The sequence below is a fragment of the Papio anubis genome, chromosome 4 (genome assembly GCF_008728515.1).
Source record: "Papio anubis isolate 15944 chromosome 4, Panubis1.0, whole genome shotgun sequence".
NCBI lineage: Eukaryota > Metazoa > Chordata > Mammalia > Primates > Cercopithecidae > Papio > Papio anubis.
Window position 1 is genome coordinate 103190217 of NC_044979.1, and position 19957 is coordinate 103210173.

A 19957-nucleotide genomic window follows, 5' to 3' on the forward strand; every position below is an offset into this window, starting at 1 on the left:
CCAGTGATGATGTGTGGAATCTTTCACAGGCTTGGACTGTCTTACTTCCTCTTTGATTATTAGCCATAGACAACTCGAGAGTTCCATATGGTTCTCATGATTTGATTAGGAACACCCAGATGGTCTCCCTCTCCTTGTACTGGTAACATAATCCAGTCACAGGAGTAAAATGCATCCTATTAACAGTACTGAAGATTAGGGGTAGAGATCATGGGCCATTTTAGAATTTTGCCTAACATGCACACCATGATGGTGAGATGGTAGGCTGCATTAGTGAGGGGAGGTCTGAGGGCTGATACTGTCTTCCTGGATAGGAGTAGAAAATGCAGAACCTGAAGGAAATGCCTGAGAATGAAGAAGGTTTAAATAGATGGCTAATAAGCTTTTGGTTTGCTAGTCAGCATTTTGGGGTCAGTTCTCAAATATTTGAGTTTGGAGATGATGAATTTGTGGGGGCATCAATCTACATGGGTATGTGTTTTCCCCGTGCAATCTGTATATACAATATGCAGAAGTGAAAGATTTTAATTGAAGTTTCTTTTGGGAGAACTGGACAAAAGGATCACAGGTCAGGGGAGATGACAGGCTGAAGTGATGTTCCCCAGAATCTAGGCCAGAAACAGACAAGACAGAGAAAACCAGTGAGAGAGAAGGGATAGCAATTCACTTGCAAGGGCTGCAGGGGTGGATGGCTGGATTCCACTTAAAGCAGGAAGTGGAAGAAGGCTTCAGTAAGAGGGTAGAGATCTAGAGCACAGGTTCTCCAAGTGGGGTTCCTGAACCAACAGTGTCAGCATCACTTGTTAGCAAGGTAGATTCCCAGATTCACCCCAGACCTAGGAAATGGAAAATTCAGGTAGTTTTTGAGTGGAGCACAGGAATCTGCATCTTTAGTTGATCTGGATGCCTCGAAGGCTTGAGAATTATCGATGCAGCATCTCTCATGTGTAAGAATGCTTTTATCATGAATGGGATTGCGGAGGGACAGTAGCCAGTTCCTGGAAGAAGAGGACCGGCTGTACCTGGGTGGGAAATGCTGAGCATATGGCAGAGGACAGATGGCCTGTGTTCTGCATGACAAGGATAACTGTAAGGCAAGGCTGAATCCACTGGCCTTACAGTTTTCATAAATAATAAGTCCTGGCCATCCCATTCTTGATTGTGTGAAAACCCATTCAGGTTGTATTCCAAAGTCAAGAATAGTAGCACTGACTGCTGAGAGCTGGAGAAGGGTCAGTCTGGGCCTGGCTTGGCTGCTCCTTAAAAAGGAGGGAATCCAAACCCCAGGAAAAGTAGCAAAAAATGGGAGTGAGTTTCTGGGACCCTGACTGAGTACCTAAAGCATCAAGAGTCCAGTGTTCGCCACAGAGGAACACACTTGCCTATGAGCAAGATCCAGCTTCACTTTGGCTCAGCAAACAATAGATTGACACACCCTGGCCTCCTGAGATGCTTCTACTGTGGCCTAGTCTCAGCCACAAGGGCACAGGTGGGCTGTGGTCAGGCAACAGGAAGAGAAAGAAAGGGAGAGAGATTTTGGGATGTGGGTACCTGACCCAGTATGGAAATCCCTGTATATTCCTAAACTTTTTCTTAGTCACTCTGTGAAAATTGTGGGACTTTGGTAGTAGAAAGCAAGTGAAGTAGAATGCAGCCATACAAGGTTTTTCATTGTTTTAAGAACTCCCTAGCCCCCAATCAACAAATCATGTCAGGTAAGTATAAATGTACAATTCTGATACGGCAGTAAAGCCAAATATACTCGATATATAAAAACAGTGGGCCCACCCTATCAGCAAGTTCTACATTTGTGAATTCATCAAACTACAGATAGAAAATATTCAAAAAAATAAATGGATGGTTCTGTCTCTATGGAACATGCACAGACTCTCTCTTGCCATTATTCCCTAAATAATACATTATAACAACTGTTTACATTGTATTAGGTGTTATAAGTAATCTACAGATGAATTACAGTATATGGGAAGATGTATGTAGGCAATAGGCAAATAGCACGCCATTTAATGTAAGGGACTTGGGCATCCACAGATTTTGGTATCTATGAGGGATTGAGGGAGTTGGTCCTGGATCCAACCCTCCTCAGCTACTGACCACTGTAAGGTTCATACTTCTAAGTTTAAAATGCAACTATGTGTGAGTGCATGTGGATAGCATTTGTGTAAGAAAAGCCCTGTACTTGCTTGTGATATATAAAATATTCACAAGAAACTAGTACCACTGGTAGACATTGGGGAAAGTAAGTGGAGTAGAAAGGAAGAAAGAAGAGTTTTCATGATTACATTTTATGTACTTTTTAAATTTGTATTATGTATTATTTATACTTATATATTATTAATAAATAAATATATTCCATTTAAAAAATAAATAATGAGCTTTTATTATTCTTAACAACAGAGAAGACTCCAGCCTGATATCTATGGGACCTGAGTCCACACTGTGGAGGGCACAAGCTGTGGGAGGGCATGGAAGACACACCTCAGAGACTCCCCCAGTCCTGCCACCCTGCGGGAGACATTTCAAAGGAATCATAAACTCATGTGACCAGCAGGGAGGACAACACCAAAGAAACTTTTCCTACCTAAAATCAGCGGCTGTCCAGAGCTAGCACCTGGAAGGAGACACTCCCTCTCCTGGAGTCACATCTTCACTGGAAGGCAGGTGGGAGCTCACTGCTGTGACCCACGTATCCTCCTGTCTCTGCATCTCTATCCTGCTACTTTCTCTGACTGCATCTTCCTCTGTTCCTTGGTCAGTGTGTGAGAAGAGAACGTTGAACAAGTCACATCCTTGTCACTCTGAGTCAGAACTCTCATTTGACTTGGAAGATTTGTGCTTCCGTTTTTTCTTCTTTTTCTTTTCTTTTTTCCTTTTCTTATGCTTTTCTTTCTTCTTCTTTTTCTTGTGTTTCTCTTTACCTTCAGAGGAACTGGAGCTGCTCCCATCTTCATCTGAGGTAGAATCCTCCAGTAACTGTTTTAACTGCTGTATCCTAAACATTCAAAATTGATCAAAGAACAGTGAGTTTTAGCTTTAACTTATACAGTTTCTTAGATAAATATGTCATTCAGCACTTTGGGAGGCCGAGACGGGCGGATCACAAGTTCAGGAGATCAAGACCATCCTGGCTAACACGGTGAAACCCCGTCTCTACTAAAATACGAAAAAAATTAGCCGGGCGAGGTGGCGGGCGCCTGTACTCCCAGCTACTCGGGAGGCTGAGGCAGGAGAATGGCGTGAACCCGGGAGGCGGGGCTTGCAGTGAGCTGAGATCCAGCCACTGCACCCCAGCCTGGGCAACAGAGCCAGACTCCGTCTCAAAAAAAAAAAAAAAAAAAGCAGTATAGGAGGAAGATGAATAACCATGTCACAAAGACAGTATTTTTCTTTTTACCTGTTTTCTCCATTCTTCTCCACTGAATGCCTACTTTACGTGACTGTAACCAATGTACAAGCCATTTTGTATTTTTATTGTCCTAGACATTTCTCCTGTCTCCACAGTCCTTACAATTGTAATTTCTAACAGACGCATACTTTACTAAACCATTCCCCTACTGCTCAATTTCTTAATCTACATCTTTAACAGTTATCATGCCACCAATTTGAAAAAACCCTCCAATTTTTTCCACCTTTCTCTAATCATGTCTAATTTTTTTTTTTTTTAGAGATAGGGTCTTCCTCTGTCACCTAGGCTGGAGTGCAGTGGTACAATCATGGCTCACTGCAGCCTCAACCTCCTGGGGTCAAGTAGATCCTCCCACCTCATCCTCCTGAGTGGCTGGAACTACAGGTGCATGCTGCCATACCTGGCTAATTTTTATTTTTAAATTTTTTTGCAAAGATGGGGTTTTGCCATATGGTCCAGGCTGGTCTCAAACGCCTAGACTTCAGTGATCCGCTGGCCTCGACCTCCCAAAGTGTTAGGATTACAGGTGTGAGCCACTGAGCCTGGCCTAAGTATAATTTTTAACAAAAGCTCAGATCCCTAAAGACTTTGGAGAAGATAATCTGAATCATATGAAAGTATCAATTGTACTGTACAAGTAGACAGCACAACATGGGTTGCCAACATCAACTGCAATGGCCAGAGAGCTGGACCAAGCCCATGGCTTTAAGCTAACCCAAGGAGAAGGCTGGCCTGCTCATTCCCAACACTGGCCTTTTCAGCCATGACTCCTGCACTCCACATATTTTCACAATTGAAGTACCATGTTTACTGCACCATTCCTCTAACACTAGAGTGGTTTTCTCCAACTTTATATAATTTTAAAACTTTAAGAGGATATTGTTATCATCAGGATGACCTCACCTTACATCCTTTTCATGTCGTTTATTGTCTCGTATGATGTCATACATGGGATCTTCATGTGCCTTAAGCGTCAGAGAAGGTTAAGGTTTGGTTAGGCTTCATGGACCACAAGTTAAATACAATAAAATGCCTATGTTATGAAAACCAGCTTATTTTTTTTTTTTTTCTGTTTGATGTAGCTGCATGTTCAACATGTTCTAGGTCACATCACTGAAAACTCATTTAGGCTAAAAAAAGGATTTTCCAATTAGAAAAATACAGGAAATGGCTACTCTCAGCACACTCTCTTTGGGGTAGCCCTGCTCTGCAGGAGCAGTCACAGAGCTGTAACACTGCCATCTCAAAACCAAACAAAAGAAAAATACAGGAAATAACTGTCATCTGAAGAAAAAATATACGGACACTTTAATCTTACAATTTAAAGACATGTACTCTTTAAAGACTGGGAAATTAAATCCCTGATTTTAGTTATGAAACATGGCTTTTTACATAGTAAATTTTAAAAAGGGGGGTTGAATAGATAACAATGTCTGTTTCAGGAAAAAAACAATCACTCTTCCAAGTTATAAGCAAAGACCACTTTAATAAGAATTCCTTTTTTTGTTGAAGAGCTAATTTGTCATACAAATGTAATTTAATAAGCATGTAGTTAGCATCACACACTTTGGTCAAAGGGCTTCTGGGAATGTATTTTATGTGAACGTTCAGTTCACTGGTGACTTTCTGCTTCACTGATTTTCACTATTTCTGATAAATGTAAATTGACACTCTGGGACTTTACTTACCACTCTGAACTGCTCTAACTTTTGGTTGCCTTTGATAAAGAAAGGGCATTCTTTGTCGCCCGTTCGGTGACCATACCGTTTGCAACGCCAACCTAAAAACAAAAAGAATTATTTCTGTGAGATAACAGTTTCACCTACTCAAGATAAAGAATCAGCAGAATATATTCAAGTTTTTCTTCATTAAACTCCAACTCTAAAACAAAATATAATTATGGACAAGCCATGTAAGATCCCAGAAACAGAGGTAAACTAATTGCTTTCCCAAGCATTCTTGAGTCTTATACCTTTAGGAATAATAATCTATCACCAAGTATTTATGAAGCAATCCAATGGAAAATTACTTCAAAAGGTAAGTTTTTTTTTTTTTTTTGAGATAGAGTCCTGCTCTGTCACTCAGGCTGGAGTCCAGTGGTGTGATCTCGGCTCACTGCAACCTCTGCCTCCTGGGTTCAAGATGTTCTTCTGTCTCAGCCTCCTGGGTAGCTGGGATTTCAGGTGCGCACCACCACACCCGGCTAATTTTTGTATTTTTAGTAGAGACGGGGTTTTGTCATGTTGCCCAGGCTGGTCTTGAACTCCTGACCTCAGGTGATCCGCCCACCTCGGCCTCCCAAAGTGCTGGGATTACAGGCGTGACCAACCACGCCCAGCCCAAAAATTTTTTTTAAAGTGTGTCTCAGTATATTTTTCAGAGTAAATATTTTCATAAAGTATCTCTGCTTCTCATTTACTATTTTAGACACTATAAAAGCTTCTTTCTCAGGTTGAGTCTGTTCAAAGCTCTCACTTATTATAAGTAAACAAAATCACAAGTTCTCTTAGAATATTAACGTTGACTGGGCACAGTGGCTCATACCTGTAATCCTAGCACTTTGGGAGGCAGTGGCGAGCAGATTGCTTGAGGCCAGGACTTCGAGACTAGCTTAGGCAACATGGTGAAACCCTATCTCTACAAAAATACAAAAAAATTAGCTGAGCCTGGTGGCGCACACCTGTAGTCCCAGCTATCTTGGAGGCTGAGGTGAGATCACCTGATTCTGGGAGGCTGAGGCTGCAGAAAGCTGTGATCGCACCACTGTACTCCAGCCCGGGTGACAGATTGAGACCCTGTTTCCCTGACCCTGGTAGAAGGTTGTTTAATGTCTGGAAGAGGTAAAACAGAGGGTCTCTGACCAGGGAGAACAGGGAGACATCAGGTAGGTCTGAAGGAAGCTGCTACAGTGCCACAAAGGGTCACACGAATGAATGAAAAGCAGATGGACCCATTTCCAGACTCCTCCCACTCGGCTCCCAGAACACTCATAGCATGGCTTTCCCTCCACATGGGAGCCTTCTCTGGGAAAATATAATCCACCCAAAGAAGAAAAACTGATAGATAATGAATTCTGAGGCATGTTATCTGTGCTCTTAACAAATGATGAGGCAATAAAGCATTCCTATCAAAATTCTTAAGGAAACTGATTTTTAAATTAGAATTCAATATCCTGGTAAAGTTAAAAATCTGTCAAAGACAATTCCAGAGAAGTAAAGGTCTTGACATTTTTATCTCCTATAAATCCATTTTGAAGGTAACTGCCATAGGATTTGTTATACCATAAGGAGAGAATATAATAATAAAGAAGACTCAAGACACAGGAAAATGGGTGATCCAGCATAGGAGAGAGGCTAAGGGAACTTGCAGAAAGATAGTGTCTTAGTCAGCTCGGGCTGACATAACAAAATGCCATACACTGAGTGGCCTAAACAACAGAAGAAACTGGTTTTCTCATTCATTCTGTAGGTTGGAAATCTGAGATCAGGGTCCCAGCAAGGTGGGTTTGTGGTGAGAGCTTTCTTCCTGGCTTAAGATGACAGACCTCTTTCTTTGTCTTCACATGGCATGGGGTTAGGGGGTGGGGTGGATGCTTCCTCATCTAGAAGATGGAGAACATGCCTTGGCTATAAGAGGGCTGTGATGAGAACAAGTTAAATAAAAGAAGTAAACACCCTTTGCAGCGTGTAAGTTGCATGGATTAGGGAAACTCTCCCACACTCACACTGCATCACTTTGACTTCTTTCCCCAGTGGCATCCAAAGTCCTTTAGTTGGTGCATGAGCCAGAAATTCCCTGGCGTGTTCATTGCCTGGTACATCTGGTATGCAATCTTCTGGCTTAGTCTCATCTTCCTAAAAAAGGGAACAGGTATAAACAGCATGGCAAGACAGTGCTGGATTCTCTCCTGCTCCTCTTGGAGCCACCCTCGCCTGGCTTTTTCCTGGGCTTCTGGTGCCAACAATATCTTAGTTACCCCTCAAAACTAGAAAAAAAGACAAGTTACACCTGATTGAAAAAACAAGAAACAAATGTACCAAAATAATTATACCAAAAACAATGTAGCTGTTCTTAGAGAAAAGTTACTGGTGAAGCAGAAAAATCTGTCCTTATATAGCAATGAGTGGTGAGCTCCAAATTAGATTTCAGATTAAAAACAAAAAAGTTTCACTACCTCAAAATGTAGAATTAAAGTAAACCAGACTTCCTGGAATAATAGAAATGGCCTGTTAAAGCTTATTATACCCTGAAGGCCCTGTCATATTTTATAGTCACATGCATGCTGTATCTCTGATGTGCATTTTTGCCACTCAATAACTGCATTTACAATTAATGTGTTTTTAAACTTGGATTTTTTTCAAGTTTCTATGAATATTAAATTTACAATAGACTAATGTTTTTAAAAAATATTTCTTCATTGAGAGTTATGAAACAGCAAGTTTTCTTTGCTGTGGCCTGCCACTCTAAGTCTCCCTCGTGCGCACACACCCTGGTGCTGTGGCCAGGGAGCTGCAGGAGGGATGCCTGCACCGGGGAGCGGGACTGGATGAGCTGTCGGGTCTCCTCAGAGTTTACTCCTCTCTGAGCTGCTGAGCTCAAGAAACTGGCACAGGATGGACCAAGGGGCTGAGCTGGGTGAGGCCGACAAGGAAAAGGAGCGTAGAGATGCCGTCCCCAGCAAGAGAGAAGAGGGGCAAGACCAAGGAATCCACGTGGGCCTGCACTGGTTGTTTGGGGAAGGGAAACATGGCTGATGAAATTTCTACAAAGGCAGTGCCTTGTGACAAAACTAAAAATTATGACCCCTCAGTCATCTGCAGGAAAGAAATAGGCTTTTGGTAAAAGGAGATTTAAATATCATGCAATCATTTTTCATAACAAGTTACTAAGTCTACAAGTATGTCTAGTGGAATAACCAAGAGTACAAACTTCACACTAACCTTGATAAGCCCAGGAGGAGGTTTTTCATAACTGGAAAACAAAAAACAAAACCATCAACCATGTTAATGTAAACATAACACATCAAGTTACTGCAAAAAAAGGGCTGTAGGATTTTTAATCAGAGATTTTAGCAACAATAAGCTTTTATTGCTGATTTGCAGACAAGCAATCACCTGAGAAGAGCGGAACGCTTCTCCTCCCTGTGCTCAGTGGCACCTGCCATCTGAGACTGGCCAGGCCTTCCTTATTTCCATCCAGGGACTGAACCCAGAGGAGACCCAGAATGCTGAGCATGCAAGTCTCCAGATGGGACAGGCAGCGAGATGGGAAGGAAATTCTGAAGGCGAGTTGTTTGTGCACTCAAAGAGCAACTCTCGGGCTCCTAAAGCGATTTGTACCTCCTCCCAGAAGAGTAATCTGCAAATATTTTTAGCTCAGGTCTGTCCCTTGACCCTTTAAACCTTTAGGGAAGTACTTTTTTTTTTCCGAGATAGGGTCTTGTTGTGTTGCCTAGGCTGGTCTTAAACCCCTGACCTCAAGCAATCCTCCCACCTCAGCCTCCTGAGTAGCTGGGACTACAGTCGTGTACCATGGCACCATGACACCTGGCTGTCTCATTTTAATACTTCAGAATAACTGCAACATACAGAAACACTTAATGATTAAATGTTTTCTTCATTCGGACTCTTGTCTTATGCATAGTTTAAGGGACCCTTTAGAAGACAATGAGTATTGGAAAAGGGAGTCAAGAATAGACTAAGGGAAAAGTGAAATAATTTTCATTGGGTCGGGCATCACCGGTGGCTCGCGCCTGTAATCCCAGCACTTTGGGAGGCCGAGGCAGGCAGATCTCTTGAGGTCAGGATTTCGAGACCAGCCTGGCCAACATGGTGGAACCCTGTCTCTACTAAAAATACAAAAATTAGCTGAGTGTGGTGGCAGGCGCCTGTAATCACAGCTACTCAGGAAGCTGAGGCAGAAGAACCTGGGAGGCAGAAGTTGTGGTGAGCTGAGATCACACCATTGCACTCCAGCCTGGGAGACAGAGTGAGACTCTGTCTTTTAAAAAAAAAAAAAAAAATTTCATTCTCCCCTTCTATAAGATGTAGGAGAAAGTAACTTGATGGACAATGAATGAGAAATACTACTAATCCCGGATCTGTTCCCTGAAGATTAAATAGTAAACAACTGTGTATTAACACGATTAGCTTTTTAAGTGTGGTACAGTGCTTTCCCAAAGTAGATGCTTAAAATATTTCTCAGAAAAATCTGTGGCATGACATAGGCCTAACAGAGCACAAACCATGGAAATCTGCACAACTTGTGAAGATGATATAGTTTATCTGTAGCCATTCATTAGAAGCATTAATGCTACACCTTATGCATAGAGACTAGAAGGAGCTTGACAGTAAAGTCTATAAATCCAAAAATCCAGTAAATGAATCCTTTTGAGCCACAAGCATTATGCAAAAAATATATGGCCAATCAAACTGAGATCCAAATTCTGAAAAAAAAAGTAACTCTTGTCAAGATGAAAATGAGTGTGATGCAATTGCACATTTGGAAATATTATCAGCAATGGCATTCCCAGGGTCCATTTTACAAGTGTTTTCACAAGTTTAAAGAAGGGTGGTTCATGCTGTTTCCTAGGGCTGAACAATTAATTAATGTAGTATACTCAAAAAGATATTTCTCAAAGTTGTATTTAACTACTAAATACAGATTAGAAAACTGAAGTATGTTTATGTGCAGTTTAGGTTCTACAGTGTGACAGTTAAGAGGTAAGCATTTATCTCTGCAGTCACTGTCACCCAAGCTGGAGTGCAGTGGCGCGATCACAGCTCACTGCAGCCTCGAGCTCCTGGGTTCAAGCAATCCTCCTATCTTGGCTTCCCAAAGTACTGGGATTGTATACATGAGCCACTGTGTCCAGCTGCAGTTAATTCTTAAGATAAAAAGAAAAAAGTTGATCGAGGTGCATTATTTTGTGCCATCTGAAAAGCCTTACTTAGTCATTCGCACTGTACTAACTTTCTCTGAGTAGGAAGAAGACTAGTTATATCTGAGGGGAGACACGCCGTCTTCTCAAGTGTGTGTAGAGTAAGAAATCTTTTGTTAAGCGTTTCAAATTACTCTTTCTGTTGACTGTTGAGATGGGTTTTCTTTGAGAAGAGTCCCTAATGCAAGTGTACTCCATTCCACACAGCTGTTCCTGCAGCTGCATCCAAGGGACTGTGTGGCAGAAGTGAAACTGCCACATACACCCAGAAGGTCCACTCTGTTATGCCTGGCAGCCCAGGAGCTACTGAGTGACAGAGAGTGTTGGAGCAGGTGGAAGTCTCCGATGCCCTCAGGGGCCTGGCAGGCAGGGTCACTGAGGGAAAACTGTGGTGGAGACTCAAAGACTCCATCACATCAGGGATGAAAAGATTTGAATTCAATTTATAAAACAGCACTGTGGGGCTTCCCATTTAACATGGCCAACTGACCAACATGCTTATCTGTCTCTTTCCCCACACGCTTTAAAAATGACAGTGAAAAAATAAAAAGGCCATAAAGATATCCCAAAAGGAGGCAACATCAGAGGAAGTTTTCAACAAATTTGGGAAAGTGGAAACCGCAATGGACTTCTTGGGGTGGAGGCAGTAACAGTTTTCAGAAGATGCAGCTTCCTTCCTACAGCCAGGAGGCTGCCTGCCCAACACTTGAAGGAGCCTGCAGGGTTAGCCTCCTCAACTCAGCAACACTGGCAGCCAGGCAGAGATCCCTGGCCCCCAGGCAGAGGACTCAAGACCCTTCTCTAGAGGAACTTAGCCCCAGAAAAAAATCTCCAACTACTGACATATGGAAGTCTCTTGATAAAAAGGGTACCCTGCAGCATGAGCGCTCTATCATGAAGCTATTTGATCAACAAACAACACCTCTCTTTTTTCTCTCCCCCACACAGCTGCCCTTGACAAGAGCTGTATAGCACCTACTCTTAAATGAGTTGAGGCCAGAGCAGTGGCTCATGTCTGTAATCCCAGCACTTTGGGAGGCTGAAGTGAGAGGATTCATTGAAGCCAGGAGTTCGAGACCAGCCTGGGCAACACAGTAAGATTCCATCTCTAAAAAAAAGTGTAAAAAAACTAGTTAGGTGTCCTGGTGTGCACCTGCAGTCCCAGCTACTCTGCAGGCTGATTCAGGGGGGATAACTTGAGCCCAGGAAGTCGAGGCTGCAGTGAGTTATGATCATGCCATTGTACTCCAGCCTGGGTGACAGAACGAGACCTTGTCTCTAAAAAACACAAAACAAAACAAAATATGGTTGAGATTCAAGGATACTCAGACAGTACAGAAAGAAAAAAAATTACTAAATGGAAGACAGAAATCAAAAGAAAAGGCAAACAAGAAATAGAGGCAATGTAGGGAACAAAAGACAACAAAAAAGAAAAACGAGTGAGTATCCTCATAGATGAGTGAAGATATTTCACTTATGAAACAAGAACAGGATGCTATAAAAAACAACTTGCAGAATGAGAAAAAGCTTTTTGATTTAGAAATATAACAATTAAAAAATATGTTTAGTAGAAAAAACATACATCTACAAAGTACAATGAAAATACAAACAGAAGAGACAGAGCAACAGAAAATCAACAGAAGGAAAAAACAAAATTGAGGAGAGGAAATAAGACAGAAATTTATGTATGTGGTTAATGCATTTATGACATGTCAAGAAAAAAACGGTCAACTGCACTGGGGAACAACACACACTGGGGCCTACTTGAGGGTAGAGGGTGAGCATCAGAAAAAATAACTATTGGGTACTAGGCTCAGTACCTGGGTGATGAAATAAATATAATAAACCTACACAGGTACCCCTGAACCTAAAATAAAAGTTAAAAAGAAAAGTCAATTGGAAAAGACTGACATCATGAAACTTCAGGATGGCGGCAATAAATAGTTTCTTAACGTTTAAGGGTGAGGTGAACTTGAATAGGTAACATAAAAGAAAGGGAGTCAGAATGTCATCAAACTCCTTAGCAGTTTTGGAAGCTAAAAGATAGTGATGTACTATCGCCAAAACTGAGTGAAAATTGTTACTATTTTCCTCCTGCCTCAGCCTCCCGAGTAGCTGGGACTACAGGTCCATATCATTGTGCCTGGCTAATTTTTAAATTTTCTGTAGAGACAGGGTCTCACATTATTGCCCAGGCTGGTCTTGAAGTCTTGGCTTCAAATGATCCTCCTTCCTTGGCCTCCCAAAGTGTTGGGATTACAGGTGAGAGCCACCACGCCCAGCCCCCAAATCATTTTTGACCTATAATTTTATACCTAGTCAAATTATGTACCAAGTTTTAGGATAGAATAAAGACATCTTCAGATATGCAAGGTATCAAAAGATTTACCTCCAATGCACTCTTTCATAGGAAGCTGCAGAACTGGCTTTGGTAAAATGTGAGAGTAAACATATAAAGAGGAAGACATGGAATCCAGGAATGAGATGCAAGATAGGAGAGTGGGAAAGGATGCTCTAGGACCACTGCTGGACCAGGTCTAAAAAGTAACTATTGTACTGAAGGACAACAGAATGAAGAGTCTAGGTAAAAAATGAACTGATTAATTACCTGATAGGTAGTTATATGTGGAAAAAGTACTACTGGGGCTCAGAAAATGATACCCCAAAGTATGGTGCTTTGGCATGCTGAATACTTTGAACTAAATGAGATTAGAGAAGGCCTCAGAAGAAAGTTGCTCTCTGACCTTCTCTTGCCCTCCTGTCTCCTGCCCTTCTTTCTTCCCCAAAGCAGTCAGAGAGGCCAGAATTCCTCTTTTCCGTAAGTGGGCCATAAAAACTAGAACAAGTCTCCCACAAAGCAAGCCAGAAGACCTACAAATAACTTTAATATATTTTTTTAAAAGGATAAAATCTCAGTGGAACTTTTTTTTTTTTAATATTTAAAACAATAATAATAAGCTCCTACAAATATTACCCTAACATTTCCTTGCCTTTCTGCATCGGAGCTGGCCATAAAAAAATTAGCTGACCTACCTTGTTTGATAGATCAGGACCCCTCGTTCCAGAAAGGGTCCTGCCCCATACCTGGGAGGAAGTAATCGTACACAGAGGCCTGAAAAATCTGAATAGACAGGCCTTGCTGGGCTTTTCCCTATTACCACTGTATTATACCCTTTTTTGTCCAATTATATTTCTATACTGCTATACATTCTTCATCCAAACTAAGCATAAAAATAGTTTCCTCTGGGTCTCTGGGGCTTCCTTTCTCAACGTTCCCATGCCACATAAAACTGTGATTAAATACATTTGTTATGCTTTTCTCTTGTTGACCTATCTTTTGTTATAGGAGTATCCGCTGTGACTCCTATGATAGGTAAGGAAAGATAACTTTTCCCCTTTATGGTACTCAGATTTTGGAGACGTTGGGGGAAAAACAGCAGTAGAAAATTAAGCAAGTGAAAAACAGACTCTTACTAACTACTTAAAAGTTAACAATAGTATAGAAAGCAAAATAAATCAGAGAACACTACTTGGCTCAAAAGTGAGTAATAATTCATAGTTATATTACTGTATTTTTTGTTTGCTTTTGCTTTTGAGACAGGATATCACTCTGTCGCCCAGGCTGGAATGCAGTGGCGCAACCAGGGCTCACTGCAGCCTCAACCCCCCAGGCTCAAGCAGATCTTCCCACTTCAGCCTCCCAAGTAGCTGGAACCACAGGCATGTACCACCACACCTGGTTAATTTATTTTCTTTTCTTTTTTGCAGAGATAAGGTCTATAAATGTTGCCCAGGCTGGTCTAGAACTTCTGGCCTCAAGCAGTCTTCCCACCTCTACCTCCCAAGGTGGTGGGATTACAGGCATGAGCCACAGAGCCCAGCCTAGTTATAATAATGTTAATACTAAGCATTTGTTTAGCAAAAACTGCTATGATAGATCTATACTGGAAGATTATAAACAAGAAGGGTAGGTAAAGAACTAAATCCTTACTATGACAAGAAGTTAATGGTATGTCTAAGATGTTGAATTGATGTAAACAGTATAAATATGCAATTTAGGAATATACAGTTGGTGGGCGCAGTGGCTCATGCCTGTAATCCCAGCACTTTGGGAGGCTGAGGTGGGCAGATCACTATGTCAAGAGATCGAGACTATCCTGGCTAACACAGTGAATCTCCATCTCTACTAAAAATACAAAAATTAGCTGGGCATGTGATGTGCGCCTGTAGTCCCAGGTACTTGGGAACCTGAGGCAGGAGAATCACTTGACTCCAAGAAGTGGAGGTTGCAGTGAGCCAAGACTGCACCACTGCACTCCAGCCTGGGCGACAGAGCGAGACTCTGTCTCAAAAATAAAAATAAAAGTAAAAAATTAAAAATAAATATGCAGTTAAATCCCAGAAGTAAAACCTAAAAGTTTACACAGAGAAGCCTGGTTTGGGAGGGGGAAGAGGGACACAGGGAACATGAGTGGTTACTGAGGAGTCGGGCAGCCTATTGCTATTTTTTGGTAGCATTTTTAGTACTATTTGAATTTTAAAACTACATATTACTCTGGTATAAATACAATTTAAAGTTCAAACAAGATTCTGAGCTAGCCAAAGCAAATCTCTCAACAGCTCATTCAGTTTTAAATCTCAGAAACTGGAAAAATCCCACCAGTCAATCAGACACCTGAGTTCAGCTCTAGATTTGCTGGTTAGCTGGTCAATGTATGCTTGATCACATGACTTAACCACTGTTCCTCCATTTTTTCATCTATAAAAGTGGGTTATAATCTCTCTCATCTGTGAAAAAGCTCTCTGAGCTACAAATAAGTGGAATTAACCATCCTCTAGCATCCTATAGCTAAATACATTGAGGGCTGGGCAGGGCCAGGCATTCTGGTGCTTATGCTAGGGGAAGACCTTTGAACACCTGACTTCCCTGGGAGACCACGAGCGCCACATAGTGACTTGAAAGGGTCAGGACTGCCCTGTAGCGTGGATGCGCACAATGCAGAGTCTCTATCCTGCAACCCCTGCCCTGCTAAGGGGAAAAGTTCAGAGCGGGCAACGCTGGAAAAAGAGCAGGCCAGGTCCCAACATAGGAATTTATCTCACATCAAAACTCCTAGAAGGTTAATTATAAAGGATTTTAACTCTTTGAGGATCTTTCCTTATACGAATTATGTTTTTAAAAAAGTAGACAAATTAAACTTTACTTGAGCAAAAAACTGTTTTCAAAGCGGGCACCCCCAGAACCAGAATAGGTCCAGAGCAACTCTGAGGCTGCCACCTGGTGGGATAACACTTATGGACAGGAAAAGGAAAGTGATGTACAGAAAAGCAAAGTGAGGTAGAGAAATAGCTGGATTCCATACAGCCTGGCGTCTGCCTTATTTGAACAGGGTTTCAAAGGTTGACCACCTGTGACGGCCTGAAAATCAGCTGCTGTGACTGTATGAGACTCAGGTACTTGTAACAGTAGGTTACAGTCTGTTTACACATCCACTTAGGTTACAGTTCACTAAGTATAGAGAAACTTTTAGGCTAAACTTAAAATATTCAAGGAGGCAGCTTTAGGCTGTACTTAATTTAACACCTACTTAGCATAGGTAACTAGGAGTGCCTAAAACAGAAACGAATTCTTGAATAATTGAGTTAATGCCACACTCAGAAAAGGTTGTTTTAGGCAGCTAACTATAGAATCACGGACAAGAACTGAAAGAGTTGCTGACTGAACTTTCCACCGCAGGTTTGTGTTAGAATTTAGGAAAAGCCACCCTGATAAATGACTGCAAACGACAAGAATACACCATCCTCAAACATGCCACTCCGGCATATTGATGACTGAGCTATAAGTAACAGAATCAAACAACACAGGATAACTTATTCAGCTACTCCTCAACTGCCTAAAATAAAGTATGACTCTGCTTTTTTCTCTTTTGTTCTTATTATTTTTCGACTCTTCCTGTTGTAAAGAGAAATTTACACCTATAAAGGAAATTTTCTGTAGTAAATGTTTCTGTATCAGGAAGAGAGCTGCTTGGAGGCAAACTTTTATCGCCCGAGGGCCTCATCGGGATAACAAAGCAACCTTTATTCACCATACATTTCCCCCCTCACCCTTCCATAACGTCTGCACCACGCCCCAAAAGACCCACGCCCCTATTCCCTGGCCCTTCTTTCAGTCTCCCACTTTTGTGGTCCTCCAGTGCATGGGTACATAAACAAAACAGTTTTTCTCCTGTTAATCTGTCTTATAACAATTTAATTTGTGGTCCAGCTGAAGAACTTAGAAAGGTAGAGGGAAGCCATATTTCCCTCCCCTACATTTGAATCTTCTTTATACCACACTCTCCCGGGTCATCTGGACTGTCCTGGAACTCCGTGGAGCTAGGGAAGCGCAGGGCCTCCCAAGTCAGATTCTGCTCGGTGCCTAGCGGCAGTTGGCTCCTGAACGCCCCTCGCTCCCCATCAGGAGGACGGACTTGAAGTCCTTGACCGCGGCGCCCGACATCGGTCGCCCGCACTAGGCTCCTGCCGAGCCCGGCCCCCGTGCCTGCTCGGGGGGGCTCGGAGGACCCGGCTTAGCGCCCACCACCGCGTCCCGCGCCCCCGGCCCCAGGTTTCAGAAGACTGGCCGCGCGCGGACGGCAGCTCGGGACTCACAAGGACTCCAGGTGCTTGAGCTGCTGCAGCTGCTGCGCGTCGTGCCGCCGCCGCTTCTGCTCCCGACGTCGCTGCAGCTCCTGCTCCGGCGGCTCACGCGGCCGCCGCGCGCCCCCAGCCCCCGCGTCCTCGCGCCCCGGCCGGGACGACATCTCGGCCCCCGCAGCGCGGCTCGGGCAACCCCTCCGGCGCGGCTGCGGCGGCGGCGGCGGCGGCCAAGAGAGCACTTCCTTCGCGCGGCAGTCGGGCGGCTCCGCAGCGCCCCCTCCCGCCGCCGCCCCGCAACTCACCTCAGCGGCCGCGAAGTCCCAGCCTTGGCCGCCAGATCCCCGCCTCCCCGCGCCTGGCCCCAGCACCGCGGCCCAGCCACCAGACCTGCTGCTGCCGGTGGGCGGGGAGCGCCGCCTAGCTGGAGCGGAAGCGGGGCGAGGCGCTGGTTGGGACCCTGGGTGAGCTTCCCCGAGCCTGGGGGTTCCCGCCTGGCCACGCCCACCTCAGGTATACTAACAACAGTCACGTAGGGATGAGCAGATGAACTGTATTCATAAAAAAAAGTTCAAATTAGCCAGGCGTGGTGGCGGGCGCCTGTAGTCCCAGTTACTTGGGTGGCTGAGGCAGGAGAATTGCTTGAACCAGGGAGGCGGAGGTTGCAGTGAGCCGAGATCGTGCCCCTGCACTCCGGTCTGGGCGAAAAAGCGAGACTGTCTCTCAGAAAAAAAAAAAAAAAAGTTCAAAAAGTGAAATGTATGAACATATCACTGTTTGGTAATTGTGTGCACCCAGCTTTATAACTGCAGTTATCTGAAATACCGTGAGAGACAACCTAAGTCTTTTGACAGGGTGGGTCACCATGATGTCACCACTGTACCAGTCACCCAAAGAGCCAAGATCTTGAGAAATTTCATCTTTCACAAATGCAGATGTACAAAAAAGACTTTTCTTTATTTATTGAGGAAGTTTCTACATTTTTACATACATGTATAATGCTTATATACACAGTCGCCATTGTAATAATGAGCTTTGAATCATCTTTGCAAAAAATGCCTAAAACAAATGAGAACTCTCTCAAAGTCTTTATACAGTTGATGCCTCCAGTATTAGAAATGAGGTTAAGATATAATACATAGCATAGTGAATTGTGAAACATAATGCTGACAGTTTAAAAAATGAAGAAGCTAAAAGAGAAAACAGAAAAACAAAAGCAAACTCAAAAGAAAATTCAACATAGAAAATGTGTATTGCAGGGATAGATGATGGGCAATTGCATGGAGATTGTCCACATGAACTGCCCAACTTTTATGATGATTAACATATTTTGAAGTCTTGCATCATGATGAATAGCTTTTTTTTTTTTTCTTTTAGGACATGGCTGTCCTCGATAATATATTCTCATTAATTTTCTATGTGATACTGCTTTTTCCAAAATTCGTTTTCTTTAACTATTTAAACTTCTTTATTTTGTAGAGACGGGGTCTCACTATGCTGCTTAGGCTGGTCTTGGGCTCCTGGCCTCAAGCAATCCTCCTGCCATAGCCTCCCAAAGCACTGGGATTACAGGTGGGAATCACTGCGCCTGACAGTGAAATTATTTTGTGATTTGATGTTCTCTGACTTCTCTTTATGGTCTCTTTCTGTTGTACCCTCCTGTCCATGAACCCCTCTGTTTTTCTTTTTATTCTTCTACCCCCTCCTAAGATACCAGAGATTCATTCTTGAGGCCAAACAGCCTTGGTGTTGGCCCACTTGTGTTGGGGCAGCTGCACCTGGTCCTTAGTCTGTGCTACTGGACAGGTTTTAAACCTTTCAGAATGGAGCAGCTAAAAAAAGAGTAGATTTTCTCCTGTATTGACCACCCTTCACAGTGTAACCTTGACACCATTATTTTGCTGCTACGGTGTATTTTTACAAGTTCTTATCTTACCAGTGACCCTTCCCCACTGGGGAGATGAGGAAAGGAAAAAAGTAGGAGAAGGGAAAGATCACATTCTAATGCACAGCTAGATTAGAGGGTACAATGCAAAATCTTTCTTTTTTTTCCTACCCAAAATATTAGTCTTCAAGGAACTCTCATGGTGAAGTGAAGTGGACCATCAGGTGTGCATGTCTACAGTCTCCTGCAGCACAGTAGAAACATGAGAAGCCCTTTGGTCATGCACTAAAAACAGCTGTTAAAATTAGTTCTAGGGCCAGGTATGGGGGCTTGTGCCTGTAGTCCTAGCTATTTGTGGAGCTTAGGTGGGAAGATTGCATGAACCCAGGAGGTAGAGGCTACAGTGAGCCATGATGGTGCCACTGCACTCCAGCCTGAGTGACAGAGTGAGCCCCTGTCTCAAAAAAAAAAAAAAAAAGAAATATTATTTCTAACCATCAATAGTTGGTAATCAGTAGGATGGGAGGAAAAATGGCAGACAATGTGCTTTATGTTAGGCCTGCAGGTATGAAAGACTGAGGGAGGAAGGGCAGACACCAAACTTAGCTGGTATTCTGGGGCAAATGTTTGGCAACTCAATTGACATTTCTCCCTCTCTTCCTTGGTATCAGCTTTTACTTTGTTCAGAAATCCTACAGGAGGCTGGTTAGAGAGTGGAGGCCTCTTCATTCCTCTCTAGAGGTGAATCTTGACTTGTCTTCAACCAGTCATAGTAATTCTGTTCTCCTTTCCACTGATTGTTTTAGCAATGGACCTGTGATGCAGTTTTAGCCAATGAGGTATGAGGAGGGGTCTGATGGAGGTGGCTTTCAGGGTAAGGTTGTCTTTGCTCTTAATAAATGATGCTTGGGAGTGTCAAATATCCCCTTTCTGCCTCTGGATGTTGTTGCCTGCAACCCCCAGAGGATGGCAGAGGACAGAAGGAGATGCCTGGGTCCTTGGGGATGTGAAAGAGACATTTGATCAACTAGTCCTGGTGTTGCTGCCTATCCATACTTCTCATTCTGGG

The 19957-nt window shown here is 43.1% G+C and overlaps 2 protein-coding genes across 2 annotated transcripts in view; one reads left to right on the forward strand and one right to left on the reverse strand.

The window, feature by feature from the left end:
* The window catches only part of BBS9 (Bardet-Biedl syndrome 9), a 583258-nt gene that overhangs the window by 29594 nt on the left and 533707 nt on the right, over positions 1-19957 (forward strand). The gene's annotated exons all lie outside the window — the stretch shown is intronic.
* LOC101017922 (retinitis pigmentosa 9 protein) lies at positions 2374-17199 on the reverse strand. The gene is made up of 6 exons (XM_003896119.3): positions 17019-17199; positions 8365-8395; positions 7149-7278; positions 5113-5204; positions 4328-4389; positions 2374-3010 (listed from the first exon to the last, which is right to left on the reverse strand). The coding sequence occupies exons 1-6, from the start codon at positions 17168-17170 to the stop codon at positions 2812-2814; spliced, it is 666 nt and encodes a 221-aa protein (XP_003896168.1). The 5' UTR covers positions 17171-17199; the 3' UTR covers positions 2374-2811.